The following is a 25,408-nucleotide window of genomic DNA, read 5'->3' as shown; positions in this document are numbered from 1 at the left end:
CTAGAAGGAAAGATTGTAAGAGATGACAGGAAAGAACCAGGAATCCTGGGTCTGCACCAAGAGGCAGAATCCCCAGGGAATGGAAGCAAGGTCATGGGTCAGTTTCCAAAAGACCAGCTGAACTGTAGAATAACAACAGTGTGTAAGTCAGAAGGGACAGCTGGAGTTAAAGTATCCTAACATTCTTAAGTTATTCATATAGCTTAAATATTGACTCAAGTTATGGTCCATAAAATATGTGCACTCTAAGTGGTCAAAGGTTAACTATCAAATGAATGGAAATAAAGTCTTTCATTTCCAAAACAATAGAGGAAGAAATAGATTTTTAAAAATTACACAATCTCCAAACAAGAAGGAGGAAGGAACACCAAGGAGAGAGAGTGTGAATTGATTGTTAACTGAGAAAAGTGGTTGGAAATGTTAACCTCGTCATTGATAATGGGGTAATCAACCGGGAGGTAAGTAGCTATAAATTTTATCTTGAATGTTCCTGTGCTGCAGACTTGGTCCTGGTCTGTGGTGATGTTGGAAAGACATGGGACCTTTAGAATGTGGAGCCTACTAGAAGGCCATAAGGGCAGCCCGTGAAGGGCATATGGAACCCTGTCCCTTGAGGTTGTAATTCCCAAGGCTTATCAGTTACCCCACAAGAAGGAGTTTGTATAAAAGGAGTATGTTCAACCTCTGGATCTCTTTGGCTGTCTACCTCACCATGTGGCCTCTCCCTTTGCACAAAGCTGTCCCCTTCCTAATTCCTGCCATGTTGTAAGGAAGCCAGTGGTCCCTGGATAAGGCAGTGGCACCATGCCTGGACTGTCCAGGCATCAAAATCACAACTGAAATGAACCTCTTTATTTTATAAAATATCCAACCTCAGGTATTTTGCTATTTTAACACAAAGCAGGACCCATATGATATAATAAGAACTGACTCTCACAAACTGTCCTCTGACTTCCACACATAAGTCTCTCTCTCTCTCTCTCTCTCTCTCTCTCTCTCTCTCTCTCTCTCTCTCTCTCTCTCTCTCTCTCTCACACACACACACAAATATAATTTTAATTTCTTAATAAAAGTAGTGAGAAAGTAAATGAGATGGGTAGAAGGTACTACTACTGATACTCCAACTGTATTTGTCAGTTTTCTGTCACTATATTATAATGCCTGAGATAATTAACTTATAAAGAGAACAGGACTTTTTGGCCCACAATTTTGGAAGTCCATGATCAGGTTTGTTTGTTTGTTTGTTATTTGATTGTTTGCTTTGGACTTATGATAAAGCAGCATATCAACATAGAAATACGTAGCAAAGGAGGAAGAGGAGGAATCTCCTTTGGGGGCATCCCCATAATGACCCAAAGACCTCAAACTAGCATCATCGTTGCATTTCTGCAGAAGGTCATTCCAGTAGAGAAAAAAAAACACATGTATCCTAGGAGATTAAAAAGAATGAGTCACCTGGATAGCTTCAGAAAAGGAAAAAATCAGAGGATCTGGGCCAAAGCTAGGCTAGTGAGTTAGACTGGAAAGTTCTAAGCCAAAGAGTGATGTCATTGGATTCCTTACAGTTGTCCCAAAGTAATAATCCACTTACAATGACATCACCATCATAGTGTACACTTCTGCCAGTGTTGACAAACATATACAGGCAAGCAGCCACCACAGTGGCGCCATCCTCCCCCAAAGGTCTCCATGCCGGTCCTTCCCCTACCATAGCCCACGACACTCACTGTTCTGTTATCCATCTGTCCCTGTAATTTGCTTTTTCTAGAATATTATAGAAACAGGACTATGTAGTAGGTGATGGTTAACCTTCATTGTCAGCTTGATGGAATTTAGGACCACCATGGAAACAAGTCTTTGGGAATGGCTCTAACTGGTTATCTAGCTTAGGTTCCTGGAGGAGGGAAGAGCCACACCAAACATAGGCAGCATCGTTTGATAGCATGTGGTCTGGGACTGAAGGAAAAGAGAAAGTAAGCTTAAGGGAAGTGTTCATCACACTCTGCTTTCTGACTGCGGATGCAATGTGACCATCCATCTCTTGCTCCCACCTCCATGCCTTACCTGACCCAGGGGAGACTGTAACTCCAAGAACTGTAAGCCAAGATACCCCACCACCACCACTTAGGTTGTTCTTGCCAGGTCTTTTGTCCCACCAGCGAGAAAGTGACAGATACAGCACCTCTTTTTTTTTTTAAGACTTTAGTTTTAGGAAAGTTTTAGATTCACAGAAAAACTAAGCTGAGGGTAAAATGACTTCCCATACACCCCCTCCATACACACAGCCTCCATAGATAACCATGTCCCTCACCAGAATGAGACAGTGCTCACAACTGATGAAGTAGAGGCTCTTTTTATTCTGAATTCCTTCTCTTAGCTTAATGATTTCTGGTTTGGGTAGGGTTTGTGTTGTTTTGTTTTGTTTGTTTGTTTGTTTCTTTAGATCAGCCCTTGTCAGTCTCTGGAGCAGTTTAATCACTGAGGGATATTCATTGTAGGCATCTGGGACAGTGTATTTACCCAATGCTGACTTGCCCCCCAGAGGTCCATGTTCTGGAAACTTCATCCCTAGTGTTGTAGTGTTGGGGTGTGATAGAACTTTGGTTAGGCCTCCTGGGAGGTAATTAGGTCCCGGAGGCTCCATCCCCACAAATGGATTAATGCTCCTGGCTGAGAGTACCTCAAGAGTCACTTGTTCTAAACCAGACTAGCATCTCCCCAGAACCTCCCCTCACATCCTGTCTCTTCAACACACACTCTGACCATTGTAATACCAGCTACCAGAAGGCCCTGGCCAGAATCCAGTACATACCAGGGTCCTTCTCTCTGACGTCCAGAACTGTAAGCTAAATAAAACTCTTTTCTTTAATCAGCACCTAGTGCTTTGTTATAGGAACACAATATATTACATCTACTTGCCAATCCAAAGACATTAATGTAATTTCTTGCTTTGAATGATAAAAAAATAAAATGTCTAAAAACATCTCTGAATGAGTTTTTATAAGAATGTACATTTTTATGAGTTTCTTCCAAAAAGAATACACAGGCAAGAAATGGACCCACTTCCCCACCTGAAGCAACTGAAACACTAGGGGGAAAATACCTCAGAAATCTTTAACACACAGGAGATGGGACAACCTAGGTCAGTGGGGCCTGAGAGAGGAGAAACAGAGGAAGGAAACCATGTTCAGGAAGTGTTCTGTGGCAGAGTACTTCTGTCTTAGTCACTTTTCAATTGCTGTGACAAAGCACCATGACCAAGGCTACTTACAGAAGAAATCATTTACTAGGGTGTATAGTTTCAGAGGGTCAGTCTCTGACCCTCACGGTAGGGAACATGGCAGCAGGCAGGCAGGCATTCACTGGAGCAATAGTTGAGAGCTGACAACTTGATCCAAAAGTTGGAGGCAGAAAGAACTGACTGGGAATGACTTGGACTTTTGAAACTTCAAAGCCCACCCACATTGACCCACTATCTCCAGCAGGCCACACCTCCCAACCCTTCCTAAACATATGAGCCTATGGGGCCGTTCTCATTCAAACTACCACAGAGATAGAGCTGGAGGACAGCAAAGCCAAAGCAGATACGTTTCAGCGGGCAGAGAGACAGACGAGAGAGCACCACAGAAAGAGAGATCTGCAAGGGATCCACCGAAGTCCTTGGCTCCCTGTCAAGGATGTCTAAAACTGAGAAAACCAACTTGAGAAACCAGCTCATCTCTCTGGGCCTCGACTCCCTCACCTCCTTTCCAGCAATGTGGGTGGGGTAGTTGTGTCTATGTCATGATAGTCCTTGAAGATTAGATGAGACAACATGCACAAAACAATTTCAAATTAGAGGGTATGAGAGGGAGCAATCCCTGGAGCTGGCATAGGCCCAGAAATAGTTTGTTCACATTGTCCACCACTAGAATGAAAATATGTGGGCATTCATAGGAGATGAAGAACAGGGAAAGGCTCTTGCCTCGGCTGTGACTGTAAGATTGGTAATGCCAACGGAAGCTAAGTCCATAAAATATTTTTTGGCATGGAGTTGAGGGGATTTGCTGAAGAGACATGGGGGAGGGAGCAGTTAAGGAGTTAATGAGAGAAAAATAGGTGTTATGGTAGAGTTGGATATTTTGTCCTTGATGACTGGGTGAGTGGGAACATTGGGGATGACCATCTCAGAATGAGGTGAGACCATGAGTTTGTTTTTGGACAACTGTCATAGGCACATCAGATGACTTGTCACTTCCTAACCTGAACCACACTTCTCCCAGTTTTGCCTCATGCAGCTGACAGCCCCTCCCAACCAGGAGCAAGGAATGTTAAGTCCAACCACTGTCTCATCTTTGCCTGCCTCTCTACTGGTTGGCTTAGCCTCAATGGGTTCTTAGCTTCAGGCTCTTCCTGGACACTTGTAGAGCTGTCACTGGCTCTGAAACTCCTTTTATCTATATAGCCAACACTTTGAAGTTTTTGAAGTGCTTCTTTATTCATAATCGCACAGGCTCCTCGTGAAACAGACAAAGCTCCTCCCTCTTGGCAGGCAAAGGGACTGCAGCACAGAGAGCTGAGCTGGCTTACCCAGGACATCTCACTGGTGGTTGCTTGATCAGTTTTTGTTGATGTGACAAAAATACTTGAGCCAATCAACTTAAAGGAAGAAGGATTCCCTTTGGTTCTGGGTGTTGGAGGTTTTGGTTCATGATTAGCTGACTCTCTTCCTCTTAGGCCCATGACAAAGGTAGAAACATCAGGCTAGAAGGGCATGATAGGAAAGCTTCATATCTCATGGAGGCCAGGAAGGGAGGGAACAAAGATGAAGTGTGGCCTTCAAGGACACATCCCTCTGGGCCCCACCTCCTCATTTCCACTCCCTCCCAGTAATCCCATCAAACCGTGAACCTATTAAGGGGTTAGGTTAACCCATGGATGGGGTCAGAGCCCTCATGATCCAGTGCCTTTGCAAAAGCCACTCCCCTCCCCCACCATTGCGCTCAACGTACATTTGTGGTGATGTTTTCTATCTAAACCATAACGATGCTTGTGACAGTTAACTTTTTGGGTTGGAGGTGGGGATTGGACCTGGGTCTTGCACATACTAGACAGGTACTCTCGTTATGGTGAATCCCGTGTGCGTGTGCACATGCATGTGTGCATGTACATGTGTGTGCAGATGCAGGTGGGGGGGTGCAAGTACACTTGTGGAAGCCAGAGGACAAACACATGTTGTTATCCAGGTGCCATCCATCTTGCTTCTCCCTAGACAGGGTCTCTCACTGTCTAGAGCTTGCCAAGTAGGTTAGTCTGGCTCGCCCCAGGGATCCACTGGTCTCTGGTGCTGGGATTACAAGAGAGCACCACTACACCTGGCCTTTCTGGTTGAAGAGTATTCTGGGACTCTTAAGTGCGGTCCTTATGCTTGCAAGACTAGCATGCTAACAACATCCGTTCTTCAGGCTCTCCACCCCCAGCTTAGCTTTTGCAGCCAGGTAAAACTCTACTTCAGATGGATGCTATCCTGTGGCTCCAGAATTATTTCTAAGATCATCGGCTCACAGAGTCTGGTATCAATTCCAGTATTCAAGGACTGCCTTTTCAAAGGACTAGAATTAACACAAATGTCTCAGACATGTCAGGAACCCTGAGGCATCTGACATGTACTATCTCACCTGAGCAAGAAACATTTTCAACACAAGTGAACTTGTCAGCTCAGGAAAATGAAGCTGGAGCTCAACTCCCAGGCAACCCAAGAAAGCTCAGACCCCAAATTATTAAAAAATAATTTTTATTTCATCCAAAGCGAAGCTAAACCCAGTTCTATAATGCAAAATGTGTTGGAGAGGCAAGACATCTAATTGCATTCACTCTGTGCTTAAATACAAGTCAGTGGTGGGCGTGTGCATATCGGGGCCTCCCAGAGGCACCGTGGACCTGAGGCTCCCACCGCCCATCACTATATTGTTTGATCTATAAAGTTATATAGGAAAATTGACTGTGGGTACTGCCATCCAAGCCAGAGGAATAAACCATGCATAAGATAGTCAAAAGCACTGAATATCCAGTGGGAGTTGGGAGAGCAGGGACTCCAATCTGGGACAAAATAAAGTGCAGCAAGCTAGAGGATTTCCCCACAAATCCTTCTCAGCATCCCTACCCCAGCCCTCCAATGGTAGTCATCTGTCAATGGAGTCACCCAGTGGAATCCAGAAGCATAACTGTACATTTCTGTCGCTACCCTCCCTCTCTGTCTCCAACTCCAGATGCTGTAAGAACACAGCCCCCCTGCCCCCCATCTCACATCACCCACGGCATGCACAGCCCACCCTCTTCAGCCACACCTCTGCAGACTGACCAGGAACGCCTTTCCACACACCACGACCGTTCCATATGAGTGCACCCTTGAATCCCACCATCTGAAGGATGCTCTTGCCTCCCAGGCACCACAAGAGCTGGTCAGCCAGATGTGTGAAATTCTGCCCCCTGCCCCATCCATCCTCGCTCTGGCCCTCCAGCACTGCAGCTTTCTTCTGTTTCTACACACAGGGGTCTGAGCCCTTGAGTCAACGATGAGAGACTTGTGCTTGTCTTTGGTCTCACTGACATCATTGTCAGCACACCTGCATGGGTCCAGGGTTCCCAAAGTCAACCGCATAAGAAGTTCTGTAGCCCAGTGGTGCAGGGAGCACCCTCAGCAAACCCTGAGATCACTATTGAAAACTTGCCTGCATAAGGGTCTGGCTGGGGGAAATGGCTTTTCGAGTATACATTCCAGTGCAATCCGTGGCAATGTCTGCTCAGGCATGAGGCTAGCACTAGGACCAGACATTCTTTGTTAAGAGGACTGTTTTGTGCTCTTAATCCCTGTCCATCAGATGCCAGGAGTATCGCAGGCATTGGGATAACAAGAATAAAAAATTACCGACATAGTCCCAATCATCACCATTAAAAAACAAGTGCCATGGACAAGATGATTTACGCATCAGAGTCACGGGTCCTACGGTTACAAAGGGAAGAGGAGGAGTGTATGCGCGTTACAGGACAGGGCGGGCATGGAACACTGTCTCCAATTATAAGCACTGTTTCCCAATGCCTTTCCAAGCCAAGGGAGAACAAAACAAAGCCACTGGCCAAGCCTCACGACAGTCCTGTGAGGTAGGTATTACATCACCCTTTGGGTGGATGGGAGACGCCGCAAGGGCCTCCTGTAAGCCGACAGCGACGGGAAGAGGGCACAGTGACACCCCTCCTCTCTCACTCTGCACGCCTTGGCTTCCTCTCAAGAGGGCCAGACGAGCACACAGCACTTTGCCTCCTCCAGTGTTGGGGAAGAAAGCAGCTTTACATGAAGGCAGCTGGAAGTTTCCTGAATGGCTGGAGGCTCTGGTACCATGTTTGCTCTCAGAGGCAGGTCACTCTGAGAAGGGTGTGGGCTCACGCCTGTCATCCCAGCACTGGGGCAATGGAGGCAGAAGATGAGGAGTTCAAGGCCAGTCTTGGCTATATAGGAAGTTGGAGGCCAGCCTGGGCTTTTTGAGAGTCTATCTCAAATAAACAATTAAATAAAAAGCAGGAGAAGGGCAACTTTTACCCCAGCACACAATGGGTTCTGGGTAAAGAGGGACAGGAGGAGAGAAGGCAAGGACCCGTGAGCTCCTTGACTTGGGCAAGAGACACCAGCCATAGCCACAGGCACTCTACAGGCCCACTTCCACTTGGGGTAAGCCTGCAGCTACTTCTGGACAGGGCCTATAGCAGTCCTCACACTCCCGCAAACGAGGACTGGTCTTCATTTTCTGGGGACCCAAGAGTATCAGAAACCTGATGAGAAAGAGGGAGTTGGGGGTACCCCGTTATCACATCTTATACACTACAAGGATCCCCACAATCAAGACCATCTGAAGGTCCCACATCTGATGCCATCCCATCTCCATATCAAAGACAAGCATGAGACACCCCACAGGTATCTCCAAGACTGTCACCAGTCAATAGGGCCATTGCTAACACAAGTCCAGCAACATGGCCTCCTCCATGACCTCGGGGAGGGGAGCTGGGGAGCCCCACCATTGTCACACAGACTGTACAATTAAGTCAGGGAGTGTGAACCAAAGGAAAATGGGGTAAGAACCAGGACTCAGGGAGCTAAGGCACAATCTAGCCCCACACTCAAGGGGTGTGCAAACCAGCTCTGCAGGAAGTAGACAGAAGGCCCAAGTACCCTCTCCCTGGTCCTCTTCAACCTCAGGCTGGGAGAGGAGCTGGCCCAGCTGAGCAGAAAGCAGCTGGAAAAGCCAAGGGCCTTCTCATCTGGAAACAAGGAATCCTGAGACAAAGGCAGACCCAGGGCTGGAGTGGGTGGGCCTGGGGGCAGGGAAAGACCAGGCATGCTGGAGGAACATAGGAGGAGCAAAGGTATGGGACAGAAGGTCCTAGGAAACCATCCCTCGAGTAAGTGGCAACACCGTCTGTTTCAAGAGAAGGCAAGACGTGGGGGAAACTGAGCTCTGGGAGTGCCAGGGTGGCATGGTCCTGCCATGCCAAAGATAAGGGCTGTTAGTTGTGTCGGGCTGGGATACACATTCCAAAGGCTGGGAGGTTGGAGTCACTGTTCTCCCACCTCTGAAACCCAAAGAGCAAAGCCAGAAAAGATGCACATAGCACCCCAGTGCTCCAGGAAGGATGGGGGGCCTCCCCCAAGCCTCCTCAGCAGCTGCAGCCCAGAGAGCAAAGACAGGCTAGGTAGCCTGGGACACTTGAAAGTCCAGAGCATCCAGGCCTACCTGGGGGCGGGAGTGCCTACAAATGCAGAGCAGGAGGCTGGACAGGGAGCCGGGACAGTGTGGGCAGGCGTTCCAGGGTCGGGGAGGAGAAGCCCCCTCTGAAGGAACTCCTGGAAACCTGGTATCCTTCACCCTTCCAAGTCCAGCTGGCATCTCAGAACTAGCCCCACCTCCAGCAGACTCCACCCCAGAATTCTAGTGCATTCTCAGCATCTTAATTACTCATCCTCCACCCATCTCCAAAGCCCAGCTTTGGGAGCAGCCTTCTGATGACCCCCGATTTCCTGGTGAAAGATCAGGAGGAAGAGTGAGAAGAAAGTGAGGGTTCACAGAGGTGAGAAGTCTAAAGGAGACCCCGTTTCCCCCGTGCCTGGGACCAACCCTTCCACACCTCTCCAGCCCCTGCTTCCTCTTTCTTCAGCCTCCTCCAGCAGGCTTCCTCCCCCAGCCAGCCCTGGCCCCTGGGATGCCCTGGCTGTGGGAAGAATGGTAGCAGGCTGGGCGGGGCGGGGTCAGGTCCTTCCAGCTCAGAGAGGCTACAGTCTGGGCCAAGCAGCGCACATCTCAGTAGGTGGATCTCCAGACAGACTCAGGCTTCAGTGTCACCATCTGAAAGTGAGGCTCTCTCCACTGCTCGGCCCAAGCAGGGCCTCACACTTTTGTAGGCGGCTTCTCTTCTGCCTTGGAGCCAGGCAGCCCATTCTCTGTGTTGTCATTCCCAGAGGAACTCACAAGACACTCCTTCCTGGAGAGGAGAGGGGGAGGGAGGGAAGGAGAGAGGAGACACCAGTGAGAGGCACAAGGGTTATGGGGTGCTCCCTGTATCCAGTCCTGTGCCCTCTCCCTGGTCTCTTCTGTTTTGTTCTGTTCCAGGGCAGCCCAGCTCATCACCAGTCTTTCTGAGGATACAGCTTTCCAATGCCTTTTCCCTCCGGACACTTTTCCCCTCTAATGCCTTTTTCTTGCTCTGGCTTTGCAAGATTGCTCACCTGATACTTTAAAGTCAGCCTGACACCGTTCCAGAAAATTCTGTGCCTGGGCTCACACCCTTATTCCTGCCCATCTTTTTCTCCCAGCAGAAGTATATTGAACCCAAGACCTCACACAAACTGGGCTACACCACTTAGCTGCATCCCTGGCCCTAGGTGTCTATTTTTATAACTGAACTTACACTAGGACTTCCTGAGAGGCCATGTCACCATTCCATGTTATAGTGTAGCTTAGTTTAGTTTAGCTTTGGCTTTTGAAACAAGGCCTCACAGTGCAGCCTGGGCTGGCCTTGAGCTCAAGGGATCCTTCTAAGGCTGACTCAACTTTCTGGGATTGTGGGCACGAGCCACCATGCGTGGCTGTCAGGCCGTGTGTCTGCCTCTCCCACTTGAATTTTTCACCTCTCTACAGGCCTTTCCATTCTAGAGTTTCCATACATGAACTCACATTTTTCTCTGGTAAGAGGAAGGAGAGCGGAAAAAGAGAAGTCTAACTCAGAAAATAAACAGGCTTCCTAAAGCCTATGGCCGGCTTTGGGGCAAGCGGCATACACCAGAAGAGAGGCTGACGGGACTTGGGGAAAAGAGGGCTGGATAGGGAAGAGGCAGCGGAGAGAGGTCGGGAGAGAGTCGGGAGCTGGGGCGAGGGCTGTAGGCACGGCAAAGGACAGTGGTGGCATCAGAAGGGGGCGGAGACACCGCAGCTGGCAGGGGTGGAGGCAGAGGGCACCGGGTTGGAGGAGCGGGGCAGCGATGGGGGTCCACTCACTTCTTCTCTCGGGTCTTCTTGAGGATGAAGGTGACAAGCTTCTTCAACAGCAGGATGCAGACCAGCAGTCCAATGACCCCGCCCACCACAGCCAGGATGATGAGTGTCACCGTGTTGTCCACTTCCTCCACTGGAGGAGGGGCAGAGCAGGGAGGGAAGAATCATGTGAAGCCATCACACAGTCCCAAGCTGGTAACTCTACTCCCAGGCCATGACCCTCTCAGGTCAACCAAGACAGGCGAGGCCAGAGCACGGAGCCTTTCCGGGCAAACGTACACACCACAGGGCCTATTCCCTTCACCCTTCCCATACCCTCGCACACAAGCAGGGGGATAAATCAGAAAGAGACCCACAGCTCCCAGTGTCCAGTCACAAACTTATTTCTCAGCTATCTCTGCTTGCCCTCCTGCTGCCTTCACATACCCCACTCTGTCACCCTTCCCTGCAAAGCCTCCGGAGCCCTGGCTTCCCCTGTGGCTTTATCTGATCTATGCAGCAAGGCCACTCTTTGTTAAACTGCATTGCTCCTTCAGCTGGGGGGGAGGGAAGCTCCCATCCTGGTCACACTGTGCTCTCAGCACCCCGAACCCTGTAAAAGGATGGCTGAAAAGCTCTGTGCATAGACAGCAGCCACCTGTGAGGAGCCACTGAGCTAAGGCGAGAGCCTGTCACCCAGAAACACTCTGTCAGTTCCCTTCTCCTGAAAAGGCCAAGCACAGAGCAGAGTGACAGAAATCTAAACATACAGAAGAGGTGACACTATTTGCAGACGTAACCCCAGACTCAGGAAAGACTGCCGGGATGACCTCAGGCTCTGCCCTTGGGATAGCCCAAACTCCTGCTGTCTCATCTCCAGGGGCTCCTTGAGTGGGTCATGGGGTGGGGACACACAGAAGGCATTGCTACAAGATTCCCAACCCAACCTCTCACCTATTTATCCCCTTTTGCTTCTCTGACCACTCCATGGACTAGAGGCGTGTGGCTACCTGGCTCCTTGTCTGCAGTACCTTCACTGCTTAAGTGACTTACCTGCATCCAACCCCTTAGGGGATGGACCTCACCTCATTCTCTCTGTGACTCATCTGTACTGCTGCTATTCTCAAAAACGAATACTGCACCAGTCACAGCATCTTTTACTACGACTCCTGACAGCCTCCAACACTTGTTAATGCGGTACACAAAGGAGCAAAATTCACCTACAAGGAGAGAGCTTAATGCCTCCGAAGACTCCCCGATAGCTCCCCTGGCCTTCACAGCCACTCCGGCAGAAGGCAGCCATATGCCCATTTTATGGGCTAGGAAATCAAGGCTCGAAGATGTTCAGTGTTATTCCCAAGCCACTCCACAGCAGACTTTTTCTAGCTTTCATATGTAACTCTTGCAGGAGAAGGAAATCGCCAGCGTGGCCCGTTTTGCCATTCCAGTGCCACTCTGAGATGGGCACCCCAAGTCCTTCCTCCCCTGTCACCCTCCCCCCACGACATACACTTATCAACCACTTGGAGGAAGATGGTGGCAGAGTTGTTCAGGTCCTTCTCTTTGGGGTTCCTCACGAAGCAGGTGTATTTGCCTGTGTCACTGAACTCCAGGTCACTCAGCAGGATGGAGATATTGTTCATCTTCTCCTTGGTGGAGCCCGGCAGCGTGATTCGGTCGTCATCCTTCGTCCGCACCCTGGGGTCAGACTTCTCATTCTTCACAACGCCATCTATTAGCTGGGCAGGAAGCGATCGGAGTTGTCAGACGGCACCACCTCCCCCGGGTGCCAACCCTGTCCATGCCCAGAAAGACCCTTCCCCTTTTCCTCCGTTCTCTCTGCCAGTGGCTATAGCCCTGCCTGTCCCGAAGTCTGTCTGCTTTAAACTAAACCTGTGTCCTTAAGGACTCTACAGCACATCAGCTACTGTTTTCATAGAAGTCTTCCCCCATGCCACAGTGCCCCTGCAGATCACACACACACACACACACACACACACACACAAGCGCGCACACGCACGCACGTACACAAACGCACACGCACACACACGCAAACACGCACACGCGCACACACACACACGCACGCACGCACCCCTCTCTGCATGTCCCCCCAGCCTTTACACACTGTACCCTCCACCCCACTGAATCTTGTCTTTCCGTAAGGATCTGGATTAATGCCACAGCTCTCTCCATCACCACCCTCTCAGGCTGCACTCATGGGCCTTCCCCAGTTACTCTGGGAGAAGAACCCCTCGCCAGACTTCAAAGAATTCCATCCACATCTGTGACCGACTCATCCTTCCTGACTCCCTCTCCTATGTTTCCAAACACAGGCCTCTACAGTTGCTCTCTTCCAACCGTTTCTCTCTCCTGATTGCCAAACTATGAAATTCTCTGCAAATGTACATGTTGCAGGTTTTCCTCAGGACAGGACAACAAAGTCTAGCCAAAATTGCCAGCAGATTCTAGATTCTGGCATCACCATGAGGACAATCCTCCTGCCTGGACTCTGAGAGAAAGAGCAACAAGAGGTGGGCTCTTGGAGTCATCATGGTGGAGCTTATCTCGGAAGGGATAATCAGAGCCTGGGTTTGAAGGCTTCCAGACAAACCGAAGAAAGACATGAGCACCCCACTTACAATCCTGTACGTATCGCTGTTATTGTAGGACCACCTGAAGTAGAGATTCTCGAAGCCAAAACAGCTGGAGAAGGTGCAGGGCAGCAGGATCGCCGAGCCGTTGATAGCATAGATGGTGGTGGCCTTTCCCACAGACACCTCCAATGACAGGGACATAGGGAGCAGGAAGAGACCTGTACAAGGGACACGGCCTCTCTTAATACAACCCCATAGGAAGCTCTTTAATGGCACTCTCAGGCAGGCAGAGTGGCTTTGCCAGGCAAAGAGGTCTTTGACACCCTCATGAGGGAAGATGGTTCTCTATATAGTATCTGCACGGCCTGGGCCACGCATTTCAGTATCCACTTGGCCTGAATAGGCATGAATTCTGAGCCTCTTATTGGCCTTGTGGTACTCAGAATGACCACGAGGGGTCACCCCAACCCAAGAAAAGGAGGGTCTGATGGCTTTTTTCCTCCCCTTTCCTGGAACCTATGACTCCGCCCCTTCACCTGGGTCCTGAGGCAAGTTAGTACAGACAGGGCCAGGGAAGTGCTGGAACTCCTTTCACCTGCACGGAGTGAGGGATAGCCTTCCCTAGATCGGAGCGCACCCCTGGGAGTTGCGGGTGTGGGGCAGAACATCGTCAGGTGGAAAGCGTGACCGCCTCAGTCCCCGCGCTGGAGGCAGAGAGACACTTTAGGAATGGACAGTGTCCGACTGGTGAGTTCAACGCCTCCAACCACGCAAAGGGGATCCCGAAGAGAGAAAGACGACGACCAGCCCGCCGTAGAGAAACCGTGGCCGCGGGGGGGACACAGACTGCTAGTGCGAGGACGCACGATGGAGCAGGCAGAGCGCAACTCTCTGCAGAGGCCATTCGAACCAAATGAGGGCACGCTGCAGGGTACCGGTCCTCCCGACTCGGTGAAGCGCGGGACCTCCCCAACCCCGCAGCCATTCTCCGCTCCGTCACTCCAGGATCCACAGTGACACCCTCGCGGCCTCCCGAGCCCCTCCGCAGGACATCCTCGGCCCCCTCTCCGCCTCCCCCCACACCCCTGCTGCCGCACATCCCTCTGTCCCAGGTGACGTTGTCCTCCCGTTCGCCCTCCTCCTAAGGGCTCTTAAAGAATCTAATCCTCCTCCCTGCACATTCCCCCAGGAAACTTCACTGCCTCAAGGTCGTTCTGGGGAAGAAAATCCACCTCAGAACCCTTACCTTTCCTTGCCCGTAGGGGAAATGAACGCTCACTCCCATAATAATTCTCAGGAAAGCCCTTTGTTTTCTAACTTAATTTCCTCGTGCTGCATCATAAGTCTGTTTCCTCTTGTTTTACTCACGAGGGGTAATGACCATACTACCAAATAACAGAGGAGCTCGGAGGAGTGCTGGTGGCCCTGTTCCTGCTCTCAAGGGTCCCTTCACCTTCCTTGTGTCCCCTTTGCTTCTGACTGCTCACCCCCACCCTCAACCCCCACCCCCACCTCCCCGACACACACACACTCCAAGTCAGAAATTGCACCCTATGGCCCAGTGACCCAGTGCTGACTCCTGCCACGGTCAGTGATGACAACAGAGCAGATATTCATGAAGCATTTACAGCATGCCTGGCGCCTTCCAGCCTTCTGCTACCCCATCATGTCTAGGATTATAGATCACACTGGAGAGGAAACCAAGCCTAGAGAAGTCAGCGATTCTATTAAGGTCAAGGAGGGAAATGGTTCCAGCATCTCATGCTCCCAAAACCAGGAAAACCCTGCACGCATCCTAAAATAGGTGCATTTGTCCACTGCAGATCCAGCTCTTGCTAGATTACTTCAATCAGTGTGTGTGTGTGTGTGTGTGTGTGTGTGTGTGTGTTTGTCTGTGTCTGTGTGTGCCTGTGTGTGTGTGTCTGTCTGTGTGTGCCTATGTGTTTGTCTGTGTCTGTGTGTGCCTGTGTGTGCGTGCCTGTGTGTGTGTCTGTCTGTGTGTGTGTGCATGTGTGTCTGTCTGTCTATGTGTGCCTGTGTGTGTGTTTCTCTGTCTGTATGCGTGTGTGTGTGCGTGCCTGTGTGTATGTGTGTGTCTGTCTGTGTGTGCATGTGTGTGTGTGCGCCTGTGTGTGTCTGTCTATCTGTCTGTGTGTCTGCCTGTGCCTGTGTGTATGTGTGTGTGTCTGTCTGTCTGTCTATCTGCCTGTGTGTGCATGTGTGTGTGTGCCTGTGTATGTGTGTCTGTCTATCTACCTGTGTGTGTCTGTGTGTGTGCCTGTGTGTATGTGTGTGTCTGTCTGTGTGTGCATGTGTGTGTGTGTCTGTCTGCCTGTATGTGTGTGTGCCTGTGTGTATGTGTGTGTCTGTCTGTGTGTGTGTCTGTCTGCCTGTATGTGTGTGTGCCTGTGTGTATGTGTGTGTGTCTGTCTATCTGCCTGTGTGTGCGCGCCTGTGTGTGTCTGTCTGTATGTGTCTCTGTCTGCTGTCTGTGTGTCTGTCTGTCTGTGCCTGTGTGCATGTGTGTCTGTCTGTCTGTCTGTCTGACTGTGTGTGCATGTGTGTGTGCTTGTGTGTCTGTCTGTGTGTGCATGTGTGTGTGCCTGCGTGCACATGTATGTGCGTGTCTGTGCAATGGCTTTCCATGCTGAGATACAGACAATAGAATCAACTAGGGACAGGCATAGGCAGGTGTGGGTCGGCCCCTGGAGCTACTGACTATATGAGTCTTCAGAGCTGGCCTCTCTGTAGCTCCCAGGGAACAGTGTGGGTGCAGACCACATTTTGAAAATAACTATGCTAGAGGGCTCCCACACAGTCACCCCCACTTCTAATAGGACACTAAATGGCAAGTATGCTTTTTCTCGTTTTACAGTTGATGAGATTGAGGCTCGGAGAGGTGAAGTGATTTTCCCAGCAGCCACACAGTGAAGTCATCTTTGGAACGTAGGACCTACTGTGTGACAGAATGGGTATAGTTCATAGACTATGCACATTTCATCCTTATCCTTTGAAGGTGCTAATCCTTTTATTCCCAATAAATACCTCAAAGAAATAAACACATAAGGCTACATACCCAGGAAGTAGTCAGTCTCAGAAATAGATCTGCTTTCTCCCATCCAGAAGAGGCATTCTGATGGGGGTCAGTGCTCCCTGGAGTGCCTGCTTCTTTTTTTATCTCTGCTCTTCCCCAGGCCTAGGAACAGGAGCAGTCACAATTGTCCACTATCCAGCCCAGAACCAGCACTAGAGGATATGGTCCTGAAGCTCTGCTTTCCACACCTCCATAGCCCCCTAAACCCAGAACCAGGATGCAGAGCAGAAGACAGGGAACCACTGTGCTGGCAAGATGCCCCAGTGAGCAACAGCGATTGCCGTATAAGCATGAGGATCTGAGTTCAAATCCCCTGAACCAATGTAAGAGCCAGTGTGTAGCATAAAGCATCAGTAATTCCAGTGCTACTACAGGTAGGTGGACGACAGAGACAGGAGGATTTCTGGAAGGTTGCAAGCCTGCTAGCCTGGTATATGCAGCCAGAAAACAACAGAGAGATCCTGCCTCAAAGGAGGTGGAAGGTGGGCCAAGGGTGTCCTCTGACCTCCAAGTACACACTGCCGTGCACCCACATTCACAAATGAGAACATAGACACACCTTACAGTTATGAAGAAAAAAAGAAGCTTCCTAAACTAGATGTGGTGGCTCACACCTGAGGAGGGGAGGGAGGAGTGAGGAGGGAGGGGGGAGGGAGGAAAGGAGGGAGGGAGGGAGGGAGGGAGGGAGGGAGGGAGGGAGGGAGGGAATTGGGAATGGGGTCCTGACGAAGACAAGGGACTCATCTCAAGGACCAAATTCCTCCTTCCAACTGCAGCTCAGATGAACAGAAGCAGAGCACAGAAGCAAATCCAAGGAGACGGTGACATGGTCGTTTGTTTGTTGTTGAGATAGAGTCTCACAGAGGCCAGACTAGAACTTGCTCTGCAACCAAGGCTGACCTTGAACTTCTCATCCACCTCCACCTCCTGAGGTGCCTGGATTACAAACCTGTGCCTCTGTGCCTGGCTTGAGAAAATGCTTTAAATAGACAGAAGCAGAAAAGAGCACACGAAAAGTTCAGAAGGAGGAACACTATTTCTTTAAGCTCTGGCTCGCCGCACAGTGCGCATCTCTGCCTGATGCGGATGACTTAACTCTATCTAATATGCTCAGGACTCAGTGAAGCACTGCCGTGTCCTCGCTGGGGGAGATAAAGGAAACCGGCAGAGGTAGCTTCCACAGAGGCATCCCTGCCCGGGTTGAAACCTGGGAGATAGTGGACAACCCTGGCTGCTTCTGCAATGCACAGCCCACCCAGTCAGGCACGAGCAAACCCTGCCAGCTGTGTCTAGGAGATCGGTGTCCAAGCTCCTGTGATGCTGAGCGTGGGGAGGAGCATGGGTCAGCATCCACTAACGGGCCCCTAGAGGGCTACTTAAGCAGGTTGGCCAAAGCGGGAATGGACTGGTCAGCAGGCCCCAGGCAAGCCACAGTCTGCCTGCTGACCTTGACAAAGTCAGGTCCTGCATGCTCATCCCTAGAGCAGTCCAGAAAGAGCTATAAACCTGCCTACCTCCCAAACTTGGTGGGGAGCCAAAACATGAGGCTGTAAAACACGAAGAATTCAGTAAGGGAGCATTCTAGGGGAGAAGACGCTGTTTATATGGGGCGAGGGGGACACGGCTGTCCCCATACCAGTACTGGATATAACCAGGGCGCCACTGGTTTCTCTTAAAGATCACTGTCGTCAGCCAAGACTGTCTCCCGGCTACTCACACATTGATTTATTTCTTCACCCTCTACCACATCTTGGATAATTTCCATGTGGCTATTTCCCTAAGTAAAGAACTTTCTTGCTTTGCCCAAGAGTCACCTCTTTAGAATACCAGCATGGGTATGGACATGTCTGCCAGCTGGGCCTCTTTCTGGCACCATGGGATCAATGAAGTCTCCTCTGTCAGAGTCCTGTGAATTCTCACAGCGTGGCCCTTCCTAAGTCTTTCATTTAGCCTCTCTCAGCAGCCAACTTCACAAGTCCCTAGCTCCTGCCACCCTGCTGGAACTTTGTCCAGGGAGAAATACAGACTTGGGATCCACAAGTTGTTCCAAAGGTTTTGAAAAGTATTTGGGGGTGTGGATGTGACTGAGTAAGGAAAGCGCTTTCTGGCAAGCATGAGCCCAACTCCCTATAAACTTGTTTTTTAAAAAATGCGTATGGCCGGGCAGTGGTGGCGCACACCTTTAATCCCAGCACTCGGGAGGCAGAGGCAGGCGGATCTCTGTGAGTTCGAGGCCAGGCTGGACCGACAGCCTCCAAAACAATACAGAGAAACCCTGTCTCGTAAAACCAAAAAAAAAAAAAAAATGGGTATGGTGGCATAGGTTTATAATCCCAGAATTGAGAAGGTAGAAACAGGAACGTGTCTTGGGCTCACTGAACAACCAGCCTTGCTACTCATCCAGAAGCTCCAGGTCAATTCCTATGTCACCTGAGGAATTACAACCAGGGTTAACTTCTGGCCTCCACACACGTGTACATGCACACGGCTATCCTATTAAATATTCACACCAGCCGGAATCTGATGGCTGTTAGCACCCAGCGGGGTCGATACCAGGCTGGGAACATTCCATCATCTCCTCCCATATCCAGAGATCAGCCACACCCAGGCAGGGTAGGGGGCAGAAGGAAAGGCAGGAGAGCGCCTGCTCTAAGTTTAGCTCCAAGGACTTTCAGGCATGGTGCATGGCGAACAGAAGCTCAGCTGAGACTCTCTGGCCCCAGGGAGGAAGAACAGCTCAGAACTTAAAGGAAGAAAGTGGGCCTGCTGAGGGCAGAGAGACAAGGACCCTCCTGGGACAGAGGCCTCAGGGGCCTGGGGAAGCAGGGCTGGGCCAGGCAAGGCTCCTGAGCCCTATGGCAAAGGAAAAATTTCTGCTCCCTCACCCTAGGCAACCTACCTGCTTGCTTCCTGCCCACCCCCAGGAGCTTTGCCAGGATAGAAGCATGCCCCTGAGACAGCACAGATCAGGGAAACCAGCTTCACAAACAAGTCCAAGCAGTGGGTCTGTGCCTGTTCTTGGAGGCCACTGAGCAGTGGCATTGGCCCACCCCATCCACAGCTTATAAGAATGTACCTACATCCCCTCAAGGAGCAGCCACAGGGCAAGGTGATTCCTCCAGGAGGTAGCCAGACAAAGGGTTTAGGGGCCCAGCATTGCCTGGTCCCCAAAGCCTGCTTCTGGAAATTTCAGGGTTAGTCATCTTTTCCAGATGCAGACTGTCCCCCACCCCCTTCCCCTCTTCTCCAGGATCCCCCAGCTGGTTTCTCCCTCTGAATGGGACTCAACAGCCTCTCCTTAATTGTGCACTCATTAAACAAGTCCTTAATAAATACATACCAGGGGAGAGAGGGTTGTGCAACACAGCGCCCTCACAAGTGATAATTAAACACAGATCATGGCAATTAAGCAAATCAGGGGGCAAGGAAGGGGCGGGCAGAGCACACACTTCCCGTTACATACTTAGGAAGAGACTGGAGCCCATGTAAGCCTCAGTGGCAGCAATGCGGACTTGCGAGCCCCTTCTTGGGTTCAGAAAAGGCTATCTCGTTTGTGTTGTCAAACACCACTGGGGTCTGCGTCCATGGAACTGAATTGATATGGATGGGGTGAGGGAGAACTCCTGGATCAGGCTCCCCAACTGTGAAAACAAAGCTCTGATCCCCGCTCAAGCCCATAGCTCCCATGCCACGACCCAGGGTCTCACTCATTCTCAGGCTCTAGACACAGGGCCCGCTGACCTTCCCTCTCACCAGCCTGGGTTCTGTCCCACTTGCCCATCGGTTGGTCATATGCCCTTAGGCAGGTTACCATCCCTCTCTAGACCACACCTTCCACACTCTTTGGAAAGCTCTACGCTACGGTTTTCAAAGTCCCTGCCCACTGATACCAAAGTTCTACCCTGCTCCCGACTCACCCCGTCTCACTCCAACCCATCCCTAGTTCCCAGAGCCCTCTTGTTGTCTACAGAAGTATGGTTCAAGAATATTCCCTTGGTCAACCAAACACAGGGTAAGGAAACCCATAACATACAGTGACTGGTTTAATGAGTGGAGTTTTGGTGCCTCAGCGACCCCTCACCCCTGCCATGGCCACAGGGGAGTCCTAGGATGATCCAAATGGGAACTCCCATCCCACAAAGAGGAGCCTTGGGTGTTAAAGAGTCACCATGAAACCCATGTAACACCTGTCCAGTGACACGCAATGAAAACACCAATGTCTTGAATCTGACCTCTGGAAGGTGAGTAAACCAGAGTTCAGGAACAAAAGAATGCTACCCCTCACCACCACCACACCAGCACCTGACAGGCACCCATAGGACACGTCTGTACGTGGTTCACAGGTGCAAGGGTGGCTTCTCTTAGAGGCTTCTGTCACCTGCTTCCACCACAAACATTTCAACCATGTGCCTGACCCAGTGGGGGTGGGGCTAGCTGTATAAACAGGGAGAGGTCCAGGTACCATACATGGAGCCCCCCTCGCACTGGAAGCCAGGCTGTGATTTACATTCTGGCTAACAAATACCATTGCCTAATCTCTTGCAGCTTGACTCTCAAAAGCACTATGTGAATATTAATAGATATCCATAACATCCTATACCCTCTGCGTCCTCTGGACCTGACTTCTCTCTCTTCACAGGCTTCCCCAAAATAAAGAACCAGGAGCAGACCAGACAGGTCTTCCTCCAAGAACCCCTTTACAGGAAGAGGGACAAGGCCCTTCTTAAAGGTGGCTTTAGAATGGTCCTCTAGGTCCTTCCAAGCCCTTCCAGCATTTAGCATAGAGTTTCAGTGACGCCAGAGAAGACAGAAGAGGGAAGATCCTAGCAAAAGGTGGTATTGGGGAGACCCTTGCCCCCCCATTGGTGCATCCCTGCTGCCAGGGGAACAAGCCAATAGCTCCAGACAAGAGTGGCAGACACCACTAGACCTGCAACCCTCTGGAACCCCCACACTCAAGGCAATAGACCCCTCCACCAGCATGCCTGAACTCCAGGACTTAGAAGGAGTCCCCTGCTGCAGTTCCAAGACCTGGCTCCAAAAGGCACCAGAGGGAGCAAGGAACTCTGCCAGGATGGCCGTGGGGGAGGGAGGGTTACACAGGGTTCCCAGGGAACATAGTATCAAAGCTAAGCGTCCAGCAGGAAGACGGTCTTCCGCTTACTTGGTGCCACCTTATCTAAGGCACCCCTCTTCTCCAAGATCCCCTCCCTCAGGGTGGAGTGGGGGTAAGAAAGAGGCGAGAGAAAAGACAAAGCTGGGGCTGCCTTACCCAAAAGCCCAGTGCCCAGCCATCTCGCCAGGGTTTTGCCTCGGTCCCCAGCCCGGGACATGGTCCTGATCTCTCCGGAGCTCTCTGAGAGCTTGGGTTGAAATAGTAGGCACCCCTGCGCTCTTCGCCGGAGGTCGGTTCTGGGCCCGGCAGCTGCAGGGGCGGGGGGGGGGGGGGGGGCGGTGCTCCGCGCCGCGGGTCCGGGCTCGGGAAAGTTAGCCACAAGAGAGCGAGACGAGGGGGAGGGCGAGGAGGGGGAGGCGCGTCCGCTCGCCTCTTGGAGCCCGCTGCGGGCGCACGGGCTGGAGGGGAGGAGGAGGAGCCGGAGCTGGAGGGCGAGCGGCACTGCGATGCGCCTCTGCTCTGGAAGCGCTCCAGCCGCAGGAGGGGCGGCGTCCCCGCCGGTTTCTCACGGTGACCGGAGCGCCGCGGATCACGATCGTGGAGTCTAGCCTGGACAGCCTTCTCTCTCTCTCCAGCCGGACCGGGATGTTGCGGCTTGGCACTGCAGGGCCGGCCCGCAGCCGCCCGCATCATCCCATGCGCCGAGCTGCCAATTAGGAGAAGAGTTCACGGGGGAGTAGAGGTGGAGCTTTTAGGTTTGTTGGAAGGCTGTTTTGTTCCGCTCGGAGAACACGAGTAAGGGCAGCGGCTGCCTCTCCCGGGACCGCAGGGAGGACGTCCGCAGCGGGCACTGCCGCAGCCGGTGGGCGTGTGCCGGCTTGCCCGCTGCGGACGACCGTGTGCAGACCAGGACCCACACGCGTCTCCTCCCGCCACGCCGCTCATTCGCTCTGCCGGTGGCTTTTAGGCCGCGGGAAACTTGAGTTTCACCTGCAATATGCCCCTGAACACCGCCCACCAACCCATTTCTGCAAACTCTGTGCATGTTAGAAGGCTAGGGACAGCGTGCCTTTCCCCCAATGCAGCGCGGGGCGGGGGCCGGGTGGAGAATCATGAACACCAGGGATGCCCCCTCAAGACCCCTAGTCAACTACCCAAACCTCCAGGACAAACCTTCGCTATCAGGATACCAGTTAAACCTTAGAAATACACCCTCCTTCTATGCTGCAGGCACACACCACTACACCCGCCACTCATCTGCAAAACTGGAGTCCCTAGTAGGCTCCAGCGCCATAAGAGACCCTTGAGGTTGTATGCAGAATGTTAAATGTCTGCGGGGAGAACCCTGCTGTTTTTCTTCTGCCTCATCATCTTTGCCAAGGTAGTTGAACAGTTCTGATGCCTGTATTTGCTGGCGAACTGTGAACAAGGCACACAACTTTCCGGAGAAGTCTCTGCTCATCTGCTGGCTGGTGAGCCCATGGTATTTACCCCCTGAGGTCATGTAAAACAGCATCATCCTCAACCCAGGGCAACAAGGAGGACAGCCCCAGGCTCCTAGCTTTAGAGGACCTCATGCTGGCCCATGAGTCCAGGGGACCACAATGGGGAACACACCTCTCAGTTCTGGGATCCCTCTTCAGGGTGTCTGAGTTGGGCTCTTCTCCAGCCTGTCCTCTGAAATGAGGAGTGTGTCCATAGACCCAAGAAGTGGCCTACAGGTAGCTGCGTGGATAAGCTTGATGAGCAAGTGGGTGGTTCCTGTGTATGTTCTAGAGTCCCTGTTGATGCAGGACCAGCCACAGAAGCAAGACAACTAGGGAATAGTCTGAAAAATCCCATTTTGGACCTGATCTTCTAGATCGTCAAGGAAAAGCAGTCAAAGGCAGAGGATGGATTACTTGCTGTCCTGATCTTTTGTTGTTGCTGCTGTTGTGTTTCTGATTTTGTTTTGTTTTTGTTGTTGTTGTTTTGTTTGTTTTGAGACAGGATTTCTCTGTGTAGCCCTGTAGACCAGCAATGTAGACCAGGCTGGCCTCCAAACCAGGCCGATGCCTCCTGAGTGCTGGTGCTAAAGGTATTATTCTGGTTTAGAGCCCACGTGTGGACTCCCTTGCCAGTATGAGAAGTGTAGCTGGATGTACAGACCTGGAGACATAAAACACATGTTAACATGTGTGGCAGAGAGCTAGGCACACAGAGTAAGCATACAACACACCCAACTTCCCAGAAGCCTGGGCCTGGTGTCCAGGAGAGGCTTGACCTTTGCCTACCCCAGGAGGTCCTTCCACTCTGCGGACAAGGCCAGGCATCCACACTGCCCGTGTTATTTTTACAACAGGGTCATGTTTCTCAGAGCAGTAGGCTGAGGTGAGAGGGAGTGAGCCAAAGGAAAGAAAGTGACCCCTGCCCAGAAAATAGGGAGGGAGAGGGGACAGACTCCAGAGATATCTTTAGACCCTGGGGGCAGAGGAAGGTGACTAGCTCCTCTGAGTGCCCTCCCCCCCACAGCCCCTGGTCTCTTGCTGTTCCCTGGATTCTTTAGCTGAGAGGGCATCTACCGTGCCTCACCCCACACACATGAAGATGTGGGCAAGAGAAAGAGTATGTGTGGGCCAAGGTCACCTACAAAATCCACAGGTAAATCCAGAGCAGCACCTCCCTGCTATTTGGTTTCTGCTCGTCAACCACCTGACTGTTCTCTGAACACCAGCAGGACCCCCAGTCGGGGAAAATGAGGACTGGGGAAACACTAAGTGGTGAGCTGAAGTGTTTCACATTTAGGGAACACTTTCCTCAGACACCTCAGAAAGCCAGGGCAGTAACAGAGCCAAGGGGTTCCTCCTAAGGAGGTGGAGGGACGGGCAGGAGGCCCCATTCCTTCTCCCTGCCCTTTGAAAACTCCTAAGGAGGCCCAACCAGACCCACTCCTCTTTCCTGTCACAAGCTCCAGTTGTGGGAGAACAAATAAAATGTGCAGCTCCATTCGGGATGTGGGTACCTGCTGCCACAGCCTCCGTGGTGTTCCTGGCAACCCTGACTCCTGGGAGTGGGTGACGCACACGGGTCTGGGTGGCTTGGCTCAAAATTCCTTGAAGTTTTCAGGACGTTGAGATGGATTTGACCAGAGCCAAACAGCTGTCAGAGAATCATCCATTTCTCAAGCTGGCAGAGACAGCCGGGGCTTAAGTGGAAGGAGGTGTTTCCTTGGGAATTCAGGTAGGTTGGCCCCCCCAAATCCTGTCAGACTAGACAGCTGACTCAGAAGAAAGCCCACTTCCTAAGCCTCTTGAGGGGCAAGAATAGAGTTATGGGGGAGAGGGGCCCCATTTCTGGAACAGGGAAGCTTCTAAAGGAGTTACCAAAAGAGGGGGCAGATCACAGTAACGGAGGCCTCGGGGTGGTTCTGACCCCAGAAGATGCTCACTTACTCAACCTTCTACAGGTGACCCTGGCTGCGGGATAGAGGACCCCTTCTCTGTTGTCCCAGCAGGCCAGCCTGGACCCTGTGCACGAGGAAAGGAATCGGGCAGAGTCTCCAGGTCTATCCTGAGAGGCTTTCTTCCTAAATTGCAGAAGCCTGGCAAGGCACCTCCTCCCCCTGGGCTCCCCTATTGCTCTTGTCTACTGCCTACTGCCTCTCCTCCTCCTCCCCCAGAAGCCTTTGCAGGTAACAGCAGGCACTTAAGCACAGTGCCACTGACTGTGGGTTCTGCAGGGAGCTGGCCCTCCACCCTCACCTTATGGCTCCCTTCAGGCCTTGGATTCCTCCCAAGAGCTGCCTCTGCATCTTGCCTACCCTGCAGGGCCCCCCTCTCAGTGCAGCTACAAGCACCAGATTCTCTGCATTAATGTTCCTCCACCATTTGGATGGGGGCTTGGACTGATGCTGTCTGAACCAACGCTCTGGAGTCTCTTCCTAGAGTATCTGAGTCTACTCCCAGCCCCTCCCCACGCACTCCTCCCTTGACTCAGAGTGGCTGTCTCATCCAGCCACTCTCTCAGCATCCACGGAAGTCTGGCAGGTGCTGAGAGAGTTAACAAGACAGTATGCACCAAACCAGCCCGCAGGCACGTGGCTGAGCTGAACGGCCCAGCTAAGGAT

General features: G+C 51.6%; 1 protein-coding gene across 2 annotated transcripts; it reads right to left on the bottom strand.

Moving 5' to 3' along the window:
• Positions 1-5,756: 5,756 nt before the first annotated feature.
• On the bottom strand, positions 5,757-21,647 carry Scn4b (sodium voltage-gated channel beta subunit 4). 2 transcript variants are annotated; one of them, XM_005069460.4, is made up of 5 exons: positions 21,460-21,647; positions 13,139-13,311; positions 12,010-12,238; positions 10,524-10,653; positions 5,757-9,510 (listed from the first exon to the last, which is right to left on the bottom strand). In XM_005069460.4, the coding sequence occupies exons 1-5, from the start codon at positions 21,518-21,520 to the stop codon at positions 9,417-9,419; spliced, it is 687 nt and encodes a 228-aa protein (XP_005069517.1). In that variant the 5' UTR covers positions 21,521-21,647; the 3' UTR covers positions 5,757-9,416. The 2 variants fall into 2 exon arrangements, with proteins under 2 accessions (XP_005069517.1, XP_040586027.1); XM_040730093.1 differs by lacking the exon at positions 21,460-21,647 and adding an exon at positions 16,170-16,257.
• Positions 21,648-25,408: the final 3,761 nt, after the last annotated feature.

Source organism: Mesocricetus auratus, unplaced genomic scaffold (genome assembly GCF_017639785.1).
Source record: "Mesocricetus auratus isolate SY011 unplaced genomic scaffold, BCM_Maur_2.0 Super-Scaffold_100022, whole genome shotgun sequence".
Lineage (NCBI taxonomy): Eukaryota > Metazoa > Chordata > Mammalia > Rodentia > Cricetidae > Mesocricetus > Mesocricetus auratus.
The sequence above is the reverse complement of the archived record's forward strand: the minus strand, read 5'-3'. Positions and strand labels throughout refer to the sequence as shown.